This window comes from Oncorhynchus kisutch, linkage group LG5 (genome assembly GCF_002021735.2).
Source record: "Oncorhynchus kisutch isolate 150728-3 linkage group LG5, Okis_V2, whole genome shotgun sequence".
Lineage (NCBI taxonomy): Eukaryota > Metazoa > Chordata > Actinopteri > Salmoniformes > Salmonidae > Oncorhynchus > Oncorhynchus kisutch.
The window spans coordinates 55,917,979-55,932,430 of record NC_034178.2 but is presented as its reverse complement, the minus strand read 5'-3'; the positions used below and the strand labels follow the sequence as shown (position 1 = coordinate 55,932,430).

The window sequence follows — 14,452 nt, the reverse complement described above, 5'->3', positions numbered from 1 at the left end:
GGTTGTAATAAACAGAGTGATTTCTGTTAGATGAGGTTGTAATTAACAGAGTGGTTTCTGTTAGATGAGGTTGTAATAAACAGAGTGGTTTCTGTTAGATGAGGTTGTAACAAACAGAGTGGTTTCTGTTAGATGAGGTTGTAACAAACAGAGTGGTTTCTGTTAGATGAGGTTGTAATAAACAGAGTGGTTTCTGTTAGATGAGGTTGTAACAAACAGAGCAGTTTCTGTTAGATGAGGTTGTAATAAACAGAGTGGTTTCTGTTGAGGTTGTAATAAACAGAGTGGTTTCTGTTAGATGAGGTTGTAATAAACAGAGTGGTTTCTGTTAGATGAGGTTGTAACAAACAGAGTGGTTTCTGTTAGATGAGGTTGTAATAAACAGAGTGGTTTCTGTTAGATGAGGTTGTAATAAACATAGTGGTTTCTGTTAGATGAGGTTGTAATAAACAGAGTGGTTTCTGTTAGATGAGGTTGTAATAAACAGAGTGGTTTCTGTTAGATGAGGTTATAACAAACAGAGTGGTTTCTATTAGATGAGGTTGTAATAAACAGAGTGGTTTCTGTTAGATGAGGTTGTAACAAACAGAGTGGTTTCTATTAGATGAGGTTGTAATAAACAGAGTGGTTTCTGTTAGATGAGGTTGTAACAAACAGAGTGGTTTATGTTAGATGAGGTTGTAATAAACAGAGTGATTTCTGTTAGATGAGGTTGTAATTAACAGAGTGGTTTCTGTTAGATGAGGTTGTAACAAACAGAGTGGTTTCTGTTAGATGAGGTTGTAACAAACAGAGTGGTTTCTGTTAGATGAGGTTGTAACAAACAGAGTGGTTTCTGTTAGAGTTTCTGTTAGATGAGGTTGTAATAAACAGAGTGGTTTCTGTTAGATGAGGTTGTAATAAACGGAGTGGTTTCTGTTAGATGAGGTTATAATAAACAGAGTGGTTTCTGTTGAGGTTGTAATAAACAGAGTGGTTTCTGTTAGATGAGGTTGTAATAAACAGAGTGGTTTCTGTTGAGGTTGTAATAAATAGAGTGGTTTCTGTTAGATGAGGTTGTAATAAACAGAGTGGTTTCTGTTAGATGAGGTTATAATAAACAGAGTGGTTTCTGTTAGATGAGGTTGTAATAAACAGAGTGGTTTCTGTTAGATGAGGTTGTAATAAACAGAGTGGTTTCTGTTAGATGAGGTTATAATAAACAGAGTGGTTTCTGTTAGATGAGGTTGTAACAAACAGAGTGGTTTCTGTTAGATGAGGTTGTAACAAACAGAGTGGTTTCTGTTAGATGAGGTTGTAACAAACAGAGTGGTTTCTATTAGATGAGGTTGTAATAAACAGAGTGGTTTCTGTTAGATGAGGTTGTAACAAATAGAGTGGTTTATGTTAGATGAGGTTGTAATAAACAGAGTGATTTCTGTTAGATGAGGTTGTAATTAACAGAGTGGTTTCTGTTAGATGAGGTTGTAATAAACAGAGTGGTTTCTGTTAGATGAGGTTGTAACAAACAGAGTGGTTTCTGTTAGATGAGGTTGTAACAAACAGAGTGGTTTCTGTTAGATGAGGTTGTAACAAACAGAGTGGTTTCTGTTAGAGTTTCTGTTAGATGAGGTTGTAATAAACAGAGTGGTTTCTGTTAGATGAGGTTGTAATAAATGGAGTGGTTTCTGTTAGATGAGGTTATAATAAACAGAGTGGTTTCTGTTAGATGAGGTTGTAATAAACAGAGTGGTTTCTGTTAGATGAGGTTGTAATAAACAGAGTGGTTTCTGTTGAGGTTGTAATAAATAGAGTGGTTTCTGTTAGATGAGGTTGTAATAAACAGAGTGGTTTCTGTTAGATGAGGTTATAATAAACAGAGTGGTTTCTGTTAGATGAGGTTGTAATAAACAGAGTGGTTTCTGTTAGATGAGGTTGTAATAAACAGAGTGGTGTCTGTTAGATGAGGTTGTAATAAACAGAGTGGTTTCTATTAGATGAGGTTGTAATAAACAGAGTGGTGTCTGTTAGATGAGGTTGTAATAAACAGAGTGGTTTCTGTTAGATGAGGTTGTAATAAACAGAGTGGTGTCTGTTAGATGAGGTTGTAATAAACAGAGTGGTTTCTGTTAGATGAGGTTGTAATAAACAGAGTGGTGTCTGTTAGATGAGGTTGTAATAAACAGAGTGGTTGCTGTTAAATGAGGTTGTAATAAACAGAGTGGTGTCTGTTAGATGAGGTTGTAATAAACAGAGTGGTTTCTGTTAGATGAGGTTGTAATAAACAGAGTGGTTTCTGTTAGATGAGGTTATAATAAACAGAGTGGTTTCTGTTAGATGAGGTTGTAATAAACAGAGTGGTGTCTGTTAGATGAGGTTGTAATAAACAGAGTGGTTTCTATTAGATGAGGTTGTAATAAACAGAGTGATGTCTGTTAGATGAGGTTGTAATAAACAGAGTGGTTTCTGTTAGATGAGGTTGTAATAAACAGAGTGGTGTATGTTAGATGAGGTTGTAATAAACAGAGTGGTTGCTGTTAAATGAGGTTGTAATAAACAGAGTGGTTTCTGTTGAGGTTGTAACAAACAGAGTGGTTTCTGTTAGATGAGGTTGTAATAAACAGAGTGGTTTCTGTTGAGGTTGTAATAAATAGAGCGGTTTCTGTTAGATGAGGTTGTAACAAACAGAGTGGTTTCTGTTAGATGAGGTTGTAACAAACAGAGTGGTGTCTGTTAGATGAGGTTGTAATAAACAGAGTGGTTTCTGTTAGATGAGGTTGTAATAAACAGAGTGATTTCTGTTAGATGAGGTTGTAATAAACAGAGTGGTTTCTGTTGAGGTTGTAATAAACAGAGTGGTTTCTGTTGAGGTTGTAATAAACAGAGTGGTTTCTGTTAGATGAGGTTGTAATAAACAGAGTGGTTTCTGTTAGATGAGGTTGTAACAAACAGAGTGGTTTCTGTTAGATGAGGTTGTAATAAACAGAGTGGTTTCTGTTAGATGAGGTTGTAATAAACATAGTGGTTTCTGTTAGATGAGGTTGTAATAAACAGAGTGGTTTCTGTTAGATGAGGTTGTAATAAACAGAGTGGTTTCTGTTAGATGAGGTTATAACAAACAGAGTGGTTTCTATTAGATGAGGTTGTAATAAACAGAGTGGTTTCTGTTAGATGAGGTTGTAACAAACAGAGTGGTTTCTATTAGATGAGGTTGTAATAAACAGAGTGGTTTCTGTTAGATGAGGTTGTAACAAACAGAGTGGTTTATGTTAGATGAGGTTGTAATAAACAGAGTGATTTCTGTTAGATGAGGTTGTAATTAACAGAGTGGTTTCTGTTAGATGAGGTTGTAACAAACAGAGTGGTTTCTGTTAGATGAGGTTGTAACAAACAGAGTGGTTTCTGTTAGATGAGGTTGTAACAAACAGAGTGGTTTCTGTTAGAGTTTCTGTTAGATGAGGTTGTAATAAACAGAGTGGTTTCTGTTAGATGAGGTTGTAATAAACGGAGTGGTTTCTGTTAGATGAGGTTATAATAAACAGAGTGGTTTCTGTTGAGGTTGTAATAAACAGAGTGGTTTCTGTTAGATGAGGTTGTAATAAACAGAGTGGTTTCTGTTGAGGTTGTAATAAATAGAGTGGTTTCTGTTAGATGAGGTTGTAATAAACAGAGTGGTTTCTGTTAGATGAGGTTATAATAAACAGAGTGGTTTCTGTTAGATGAGGTTGTAATAAACAGAGTGGTTTCTGTTAGATGAGGTTGTAATAAACAGAGTGGTTTCTGTTAGATGAGGTTATAATAAACAGAGTGGTTTCTGTTAGATGAGGTTGTAACAAACAGAGTGGTTTCTGTTAGATTAGGTTGTAACAAACAGAGTGGTTTCTGTTAGATGAGGTTGTAACAAACAGAGTGGTTTCTATTAGATGAGGTTGTAATAAACAGAGTGGTTTCTGTTAGATGAGGTTGTAACAAATAGAGTGGTTTATGTTAGATGAGGTTGTAATAAACAGAGTGATTTCTGTTAGATGAGGTTGTAATTAACAGAGTGGTTTCTGTTAGATGAGGTTGTAATAAACAGAGTGGTTTCTGTTAGATGAGGTTGTAACAAACAGAGTGGTTTCTGTTAGATGAGGTTGTAACAAACAGAGTGGTTTCTGTTAGATGAGGTTGTAATAAACAGAGTGGTTTCTGTTAGATGAGGTTGTAACAAACAGAGCAGTTTCTGTTAGATGAGGTTGTAATAAACAGAGTGGTTTCTGTTGAGGTTGTAATAAATAGAGCGGTTTCTGTTAGATGAGGTTGTAACAAACAGAGTGGTTTCTGTTAGATGAGGTTGTAACAAACAGAGTGGTGTCTGTTAGATGAGGTTGTAATAAACAGAGTGGTTTCTGTTAGATGAGGTTGTAATAAACAGAGTGATTTCTGTTAGATGAGGTTGTAATAAACAGAGTGGTTTCTGTTGAGGTTGTAATAAACAGAGTGGTTTCTGTTGAGGTTGTAATAAACAGAGTGGTTTCTGTTAGATGAGGTTGTAATAAACAGAGTGGTTTCTGTTAGATGAGGTTGCAACAAACAGAGTGGTTTCTGTTAGATGAGGTTGTAATAAACAGAGTGGTTTCTGTTAGATGAGGTTGTAATAAACATAGTGGTTTCTGTTAGATGAGGTTGTAATAAACAGAGTGGTTTCTGTTAGATGAGGTTGTAATAAACAGAGTGGTTTCTGTTAGATGAGGTTATAACAAACAGAGTGGTTTCTATTAGATGAGGTTGTAATAAACAGAGTGGTTTCTGTTAGATGAGGTTGTAACAAACAGAGTGGTTTCTATTAGATGAGGTTGTAATAAACAGAGTGGTTTCTGTTAGATGAGGTTGTAACAAACAGAGTGGTTTATGTTAGATGAGGTTGTAATAAACAGAGTGATTTCTGTTAGATGAGGTTGTAATTAACAGAGTGGTTTCTGTTAGATGAGGTTGTAACAAACAGAGTGGTTTCTGTTAGATGAGGTTGTAACAAACAGAGTGGTTTCTGTTAGATGAGGTTGTAACAAACAGAGTGGTTTCTGTTAGAGTTTCTGTTAGATGAGGTTGTAATAAACAGAGTGGTTTCTGTTAGATGAGGTTGTAATAAACGGAGTGGTTTCTGTTAGATGAGGTTATAATAAACAGAGTGGTTTCTGTTGAGGTTGTAATAAACAGAGTGGTTTCTGTTAGATGAGGTTGTAATAAACAGAGTGGTTTCTGTTGAGGTTGTAATAAATAGAGTGGTTTCTGTTAGATGAGGTTGTAATAAACAGAGTGGTTTCTGTTAGATGAGGTTATAATAAACAGAGTGGTTTCTGTTAGATGAGGTTGTAATAAACAGAGTGGTTTCTGTTAGATGAGGTTGTAATAAACAGAGTGGTTTCTGTTAGATGAGGTTATAATAAACAGAGTGGTTTCTGTTAGATGAGGTTGTAACAAACAGAGTGGTTTCTGTTAGATGAGGTTGTAACAAACAGAGTGGTTTCTGTTAGATGAGGTTGTAACAAACAGAGTGGTTTCTATTAGATGAGGTTGTAATAAACAGAGTGGTTTCTGTTAGATGAGGTTGTAACAAATAGAGTGGTTTATGTTAGATGAGGTTGTAATAAACAGAGTGATTTCTGTTAGATGAGGTTGTAATTAACAGAGTGGTTTCTGTTAGATGAGGTTGTAATAAACAGAGTGGTTTCTGTTAGATGAGGTTGTAACAAACAGAGTGGTTTCTGTTAGATGAGGTTGTAACAAACAGAGTGGTTTCTGTTAGATGAGGTTGTAACAAACAGAGTGGTTTCTGTTAGAGTTTCTGTTAGATAAGGTTGTAATAAACAGAGTGGTTTCTGTTAGATGAGGTTGTAATAAATGGAGTGGTTTCTGTTAGATGAGGTTATAATAAACAGAGTGGTTTCTGTTAGATGAGGTTGTAATAAACAGAGTGGTTTCTGTTAGATGAGGTTGTAATAAACAGAGTGGTTTCTGTTGAGGTTGTAATAAATAGAGTGGTTTCTGTTAGATGAGGTTGTAATAAACAGAGTGGTTTCTGTTAGATGAGGTTATAATAAACAGAGTGGTTTCTGTTAGATGAGGTTGTAATAAACAGAGTGGTTTCTGTTAGATGAGGTTGTAATAAACAGAGTGGTGTCTGTTAGATGAGGTTGTAATAAACAGAGTGGTTTCTGTTAGATGAGGTTGTAATAAACAGAGTGGTGTCTGTTAGATGAGGTTGTAATAAACAGAGTGGTTTCTGTTAGATGAGGTTGTAATAAACAGAGTGGTGTCTGTTAGATGAGGTTGTAATAAACAGAGTGGTTGCTGTTAAATGAGGTTGTAATAAACAGAGTGGTGTCTGTTAGATGAGGTTGTAATAAACAGAGTGGTTTCTGTTAGATGAGGTTGTAATAAACAGAGTGGTTTCTGTTAGATGAGGTTGTAATAAACAGAGTGGTTTCTGTTAGATGAGGTTGTAACAAACAGAGTGGTTTCTGTTAGATGAGGTTGTAACAAACAGAGTGGTTTCTGTTAGAGTTTCTGTTAGATGAGGTTGTAATAAACAGAGTGGTTTCTGTTAGATGAGGTTGTAATAAACGGAGTGGTTTCTGTTAGATGAGATTATAATAAACAGAGTGGTTTCTGTTAGATGAGGTTGTAATAAACAGAGTGGGTTCTGTTAGATGAGGTTGTAATAAACAGAGTGGTTCCTGTTAGATGAGGTTGTAATAAACAGAGTGGTTTCTGTTAGATGAGGTTGTAATAAACGGAGTGGTGTCTGTTAAATGAGGTTGTAATAAACGGAGTGGTTTCTGTTAGATGAGGTTGTAATAAACGGAGTGGTTTCTGTTAGATGAGGTTGTAATAAACCGAGAGGTTTCTGTTAGATGAGGTTGTAATAAACAGAGTGGTTTCTGTTAGATGAGGTTGTAATAAACCGAGTGGTTTCTGTTAGATGAGGTTGTAATAAACCGAGTGGTGTCTGTTAGATGAGGTTGTAATAAACAGAGTGGTTTCTGTTAGATGAGGTTGTAATAAACAGAGTGGTGTCTGTTAGATGAGGTTGTAATAAACCGAGTGGTGTCTGTTAGATGAGGTTGTAATAAACAGAATGGTTTCTGTTAGATGAGGTTGTAATAAACAGAGTGGTTTCTGTTAGATGAGGTTATAATAAACAGAGTGGTTTCTGTTAGATGAGGTTGTAATAAACAGAGTGGTGTCTGTTAGATGAGGTTGTAATAAACAGAGTGGTTTCTATTAGATGAGGTTGTAATAAACAGAGTGGTGTCTGTTAGATGAGGTTGTAATAAACAGAGTGGTTTCTGTTAGATGAGGTTGTAATAAACAGAGTGGTGTCTGTTAGATGAGGTTGTAATAAACAGAGTGGTTTCTGTTAGATGAGGTTGTAATAAACAGAGTGGTGTCTGTTAGATGAGGTTGTAATAAACAGAGTGGTTGCTGTTAAATGAGGTTGTAATAAACAGAGTGGTGTCTGTTAGATGAGGTTGTAATAAACAGAGTGGTTTCTGTTAGATGAGGTTGTAATAAACAGAGTGGTTTCTGTTAGATGAGGTTGTAATAAACAGAGTGGTTTCTGTTAGATGAGGTTGTAACAAACAGAGTGGTTTCTGTTAGATGAGGTTGTAACAAACAGAGTGGTTTCTGTTAGAGTTTCTGTTAGATGAGATTATAATAAACAGAGTGGTTTCTGTTAGATGAGGTTGTAATAAACAGAGTGGTTTCTGTTGAGGTTGTAATAAACAGAGATGTTTCTGTTGAGGTTGTAATTAATAGCGTGGTTTCTGTTAGATGAGGTTGTAATAAACAGAGTGGTTTCTGTTAGATGAGGTTATAATAAACAGAGTGGGTTCTGTTAGATGAGGTTGTAATAAACAGAGTGGTTTCTGTTAGATGAGGTTGTAATAAACAGAGTGGTTTCTGTTAGATGAGGTTATAATAAACAGAGTGGTTTCTGTTAGATGAGGTTGTAATAAACAGAGTGGTGTCTGTTAGATGAGGTTGTAATAAACAGAGTGGTTTCTATTAGATGAGGTTGTAATAAACAGAGTGGTGTCTGTTAGATGAGGTTGTAATAAACAGAGTGGTTTCTGTTAGATGAGGTTGTAATAAACAGAGTGGTGTCTGTTAGATGAGGTTGTAATAAACAGAGTGGTTTCTGTTAGATGAGGTTGTAATAAACAGAGTGGTTTCTGTTAGATGAGGTTGTAACAAACAGAGTGGTTTCTGTTGAGGTTGTAATAAACAGAGTGGTTTCTGTTGAGGTTGTAATAAACAGAGTGGTTTCTGTTAGATGAGGTTGTAATAAACAGAGTGGTTTCTGTTAGATGAGGTTGTAATAAACCGAGTGGTTTCTGTTGAGGTTGTAATAAACAGAGTGGTTTCTGTTAGATGAGGTTGTAATAAACAGAGTGGTTTCTGTTAGATGAGGTTGTAATAAACCGAGTGGTTTCTGTTAGATGAGGTTGTAATAAACAGAGTGGTTTCTGTTAGATGAGGTTGTAATAAACAGAGTGGTTTCTGTTAGATGAGGTTGTAATAAACAGAGTGGTTTCTATTAGATGAGGTTGTAATAAACAGAGTGGTGTCTGTTAGATGAGGTTGTAATAAACAGAGTGGTTTCTGTTAGATGAGGTTGTAATAAACAGAGTGGTTTCTGTTAGATGAGGTTGTAATAAACAGAGTGGTTTCTGTTAGATGAGGTTGTAATAAACAGAGTGGTGTCTGTTAGATGAGGTTGTAACAAACAGAGTGGTTTCTGTTAGATGAGGTTGTAACAAACAGAGTGGTTTCTGTTAGAGTTTCTGTTAGATGAGATTATAATAAACAGAGTGGTTTCTGTTAGATGAGGTTGTAATAAACAGAGTGGTTTCTGTTGAGGTTGTAATAAACAGAGATGTTTCTGTTGAGGTTGTAATTAATAGCGTGGTTTCTGTTAGATGAGGTTGTAATAAACAGAGTGGTTTCTGTTAGATGAGGTTATAATAAACAGAGTGGGTTCTGTTAGATGAGGTTGTAATAAACAGAGTGGTTTCTGTTAGATGAGGTTGTAATAAACAGAGTGGTTTCTGTTAGATGAGGTTATAATAAACAGAGTGGTTTCTGTTAGATGAGGTTGTAATAAACAGAGTGGTGTCTGTTAGATGAGGTTGTAATAAACAGAGTGGTTTCTATTAGATGAGGTTGTAATAAACAGAGTGGTGTCTGTTAGATGAGGTTGTAATAAACAGAGTGGTTTCTGTTAGATGAGGTTGTAATAAACAGAGTGGTGTCTGTTAGATGAGGTTGTAATAAACAGAGTGGTTTCTGTTAGATGAGGTTGTAATAAACAGAGTGGTTTCTGTTAGATGAGGTTGTAACAAACAGAGTGGTTTCTGTTGAGGTTGTAATAAACAGAGTGGTTTCTGTTGAGGTTGTAATAAACAGAGTGGTTTCTGTTAGATGAGGTTGTAATAAACAGAGTGGTTTCTGTTAGATGAGGTTGTAATAAACCGAGTGGTTTCTGTTGAGGTTGTAATAAACAGAGTGGTTTCTGTTAGATGAGGTTGTAATAAACAGAGTGGTTTCTGTTAGATGAGGTTGTAATAAACCGAGTGGTTTCTGTTAGATGAGGTTGTAATAAACAGAGTGGTTTCTGTTAGATGAGGTTGTAATAAACAGAGTGGTTTCTGTTAGATGAGGTTGTAATAAACAGAGTGGTTTCTATTAGATGAGGTTGTAATAAACAGAGTGGTGTCTGTTAGATGAGGTTGTAATAAACAGAGTGGTTTCTGTTAGATGAGGTTGTAATAAACAGAGTGGTTTCTGTTAGATGAGGTTGTAATAAACAGAGTGGTTTCTGTTAGATGAGGTTGTAATAAACAGAGTGGTGTCTGTTAGATGAGGTTGTAATAAACAGAGTGGTTTCTGTTAGATGAGGTTGTAATAAACAGAGTGGTTTCTGTTAGATGAGGTTGTAATAAACGGAGTGGTGTCTGTTAAATGAGGTTGTAATAAACCGAGCGGTTTCTGTTAGATGAGGTTGTAATAAACGGAGTGGTGTCTGTTAGATGAGGTTGTAACAAACAGAGTGGTTTCTATTAGATGAGGTTGTAATAAACAGAGTGGTGTCTGTTAGATGAGGTTGTAATAAACAGAGTGGTGTCTGTTAGATGAGGTTGTAACAAACCGAGAGGTTTCTGTTAGATGAGGTTGTAATAAACAGAGTGGTGTCTGTTAGATGAGGTTGTAATAAACAGAGTGGTGTCTGTTAGATGAGGTTGTAACAAACCGAGAGGTTTCTGTTAGATGAGGTTGTAATAAACAGAGTGGTTTCTGTTAGATGAGGTTATAATAAACAGAGTGGTGTCTGTTAGATGAGGTTGTAACAAACAGAGTGGTTTCTATTAGATGAGGTTGTAATAAACAGAGTGGTGTCTGTTAGATGAGGTTGTAATAAACAGAGTGGTGTCTGTTAGATGAGGTTGTAACAAACCGAGTGGTTTCTGTTAGATGAGGTTGTAACAAACAGAGTGGTTTCTGTTGAGGTTGTAATAAACAGAGTGGTTTCTGTTGAGGTTGTAATAAACAGAGTGGTTTCTGTTAGATGAGGTTGTAATAAACCGAGTGGTTTCTGTTGAGGTTGTAATAAACCGAGTGGTTTCTGTTGAGGTTGTAATAAACAGAGTGGTTTCTGTTAGATGAGGTTGTAATAAACAGAGTGATTTCTGTTAGATGAGGTTGTAATAAACCGAGTGGTTTCTGTTAGATGAGGTTGTAATAAACAGAGTGGTTTCTGTTAGATGAGGTTGTAATAAACAGAGTGGTGTCTGTTAGATGAGGTTGTAATAAACAGAGTGGTTTCTGTTAGATGAGGTTGTAATAAACAGAGTGGTTTCTGTTAGATGAGGTTGTAATAAACGGAGTGGTGTCTGTTAAATGAGGTTGTAATAAACCGAGTGGTTTCTGTTAGATGAGGTTGTAATAAACAGAGTGGTGTCTGTTAGATGAGGTTGTAACAAATAGAGTGGTTTCTATTAGATGAGGTTGTAATAAACAGAGTGGTGTCTGTTAGATGAGGTTGTAATAAACAGAGTGGTGTCTGTTAGATGAGGTTGTAACAAACCGAGAGGTTTCTGTTAGATGAGGTTGTAATAAACATAGTGGTGTCTGTTAGATGAGGTTGTAATAAACAGAGTGGTGTCTGTTAGATGAGGTTGTAATAAACAGAGTGGTGTCTGTTAGATGAGGTTGTAATAAACAGAGTGGTTTCTGTTAGATGAGGTTGTAATAAACCGAGAGGTTTCTGTTAGATGAGGTTGTAATAAACAGAGTGGTTTCTGTTAGATGAGGTTGTAATAAACCGAGTGGTTTCTGTTAGATGAGGTTGTAATAAACCGAGTGGTGTCTGTTAGATGAGGTTGTAATAAACAGAGTGGTTTCTGTTAGATGAGGTTGTAATAAACAGAGTGGTGTCTGTTAGATGAGGTTTGTTTTCTTCCTACACATGTGGCTCTATCTTTTGAACTGTTTAAGATACAACATACTATGATCCCATCACTAAAAGAAACACGTACAGGTCCTTCAGAAATGATTCATACCCCTGGAATTATTCCACATTGTTTTGTGTCACAGCTTGAATTCAAAATGGATACAATTAAAAAAACATGATCAACTATCTACACACATCTACACCCCATAATGACAAAGTGAAAACATATTCACATCCCTGAGTAAATACTTTGTCGAAGCATCATTGGCAGTGATTACAGCTGTGAGTCTTTCTGGGTAAGTTTCTAAGAGATTTCCACACCTGGATTGTGCAACATTTCCCCATTATTCTTAAAACAATGATTCAAGCTCTGTCAAATTGGTTGTTGATCATTGCTAGACAACCATTTTCAGGTCTTGCCATCAAAACTGTAACTCGGCCATTCAGGAACATTCACTGTCTTCTTGGTAAGCAACTCTAGTGTAAATTTGCCTTGTGTTCTAGGTTATTGTCCTGCTGAAAGGTGAATCCATCTCCCAGTGTCGGTTGGAAAAGCAGACTGAACTAGTTTTTCCTCTAGGATTTTGCCTGTGCTTAGCTCCATTCCTTAATGATTACAAGCATACCCATAATATGTTGCAGCCACCACAATGCTTCAAAATATGGAGAGTAATGTAATGTATTGGATTTGCCCCAAACATAACACTTTGTATTCAGGACAAAAAGTGAATTGCTTTGCCACATTTTTTGCAGGATCACTTTAGTGACTTGTTGCAAACAGGATGCATGTTTTGTTTTCTCCTACCACAACCATTACATTTTGTGACTGTTTATGTTACCATTGGCCTCATGGTGAAATCCATTAGGTGCTCTTCTTTACAAGGCATTGGAAAACCTCCCTGGTCTTTGACGTTGAATGTGTTTGAAATGCACTGCTCGAATGAGGGACCTTACAGAAAATAATTCATAAAACATAATTCCACTTTGACATTGTGCGGTACTTACTGTGTGTAGTTTAGTGACCCCCCCAAAATATATTTTAAATTCAGGCTGTGACACAGCAAAATGTGGAAAAAGATGAGAACACATTCTGAAGGCATACTACTGTCAATACTACTGTCAATACTACTGTCAATACTACTGTCAATACTATTGTCAAATGGATTTGTAATGGACTGCCATAGACTCAATTCAAAAGAATAAACATTGGCCTTTGAATAAATCACTTTTTTTTACATGGTGGGGTCTGGAAAATACGCACACACCTAGCATGCATGACGAGGCAGAGCAGGTTGAGGGCTGAGACCACCACCAGGGGTCAGTAGGGGTTAGGGTTAGTAACCCAGTAATAGAATAATATAAAGTAATCTATAATACCTCCAGTAGACCAGGACAGCCAGTAGCATGACGAGTCAGAGCAGGGTGAGGGCTGAGACCACCACCAGGGGTCAGTAGGGGTTAGGGTTAGTAACCCAGTAATAGAATAATATAAAGTAATCTATAATACCTCCAGTAGACCAGGACAGCCAGTAGCATGACGAGTCAGAGCAGGGTGAGGGCTGAGACCACCACCAGGGGTCAGTAGGGGTTAGGGTTAGTAACCCAGTAATAGAATAATATAAAGTAATCTATAATACCTCCAGTAGACCAGGACAGCCAGTAGCATGACGAGTCAGAGCAGGGTGAGGGCTGAGACCACCACCAGGGGTCAGTAGGGGTTAGGGTTAGTAACCCAGTAATAGAATAATATAAAGTAATCTATAATACCTCCAGTAGACCAGGACAGCCAGTAGCATGACGAGGCAGAGCAGGGTGAGGGCTGAGACCACCACCAGCGGGACGATCCACTCCATCCGGCCCCCCCCAGGGTGAGAGCTGCGGGTCATGTTGGACACACTAGTTCTATCTGGAAAGGTGGAGGGGTGGAATGGGAGACATACACAGAGGCTGTGTCAGACATCTACTCCAAAAACACTAACACACAAAAGTCAAATCAAAGTGAGATTATTCAGATTATTTGGGCCAATCATGGAAGTTTCAGCCTTCAAACAAACCAATTTCACTTCCGAAAAAACTGTTTAGCTCCAATATTTATATATTTATACTGCCCTCCCAAGCAAAAAGGCAGTAACTGCTCATAGCGTGGAACTGAGAAAAATGGCTTTTATTTACCTTGGTTTCACAGTAACTTTATGCAGTTACTGCTAACATGACCCCCATTTTCTCCAAAACACAATACAATAGAGGCAGGATACTTGTCCACATGATTAAGCATGTATTTAATGTAGCAAAAATGACTGACTCATTTTCGAACAAATGATCAGTTACTGTCTTTTTGCTTGGTAGGGCAGCATACATTTACACATCATTTCAGTGTGATGGCTTCATCAGTAGGGTGAGTTTATTTTATTTTATTGAACCTTTATTTAACTAGGCAAGTCAGTTAAGAACAAATTCTTCTTTACAATGACAGTAAGTGACTAGGTTTACCCTGAGGCTTGGAGCGCTACTCATCTAAATGTGTATATTCAGAATGAATAAGGACATTCATAAGAGAGCAATACCCTGCTTCACTTTCTCTGTTTTATTCCTGGCTGGTAGGCAGGCAGTTTGGTCTTGAAAATATGCCTCAGAGCATGCCTAAAACTAATGGCCCCTCGGGCTAAGTAATGGCACCTCGGGCTAAGTAATGGCCCCTCGGGCTAGGTAATGGCCCCTCGGGCTAGGTAATGGCCCCTCGGGCTAGGTAATGGCACCTCGGGCTAAGTAATGGCCCCTCGGGCTAGGTAATGGCCCCTCGGGCTAGGTAATGGCCCCTCGGGGTAGGTAATGGCCCCTCGGGCTAAGTAATGGCCCCTCGGGCTAAGTAATGGCCCCTCGGGCTGTAGAATAGTTCCATTACTTTCTCTAGGGCTCTCTCGGTGTGATATTATGGTGGCACTCAGAAATTGAGCTATTTGTCTCAGTCTATTGCCACAT

General features: G+C 37.3%; 1 protein-coding gene across 1 annotated transcript in view; it reads right to left on the bottom strand.

The window, feature by feature from the left end:
* Positions 1 to 14,452, bottom strand: part of LOC109891289 (receptor-type tyrosine-protein phosphatase gamma) — a 244,603-nt gene that overhangs the window by 33,324 nt on the left and 196,827 nt on the right. The window contains exon 13 of the mRNA XM_031825446.1: positions 13,241 to 13,379. Within this exon, the coding sequence (XP_031681306.1) occupies positions 13,241 to 13,379 (139 nt within the window). The remainder of the gene's footprint in view (positions 1 to 13,240; positions 13,380 to 14,452) is intronic.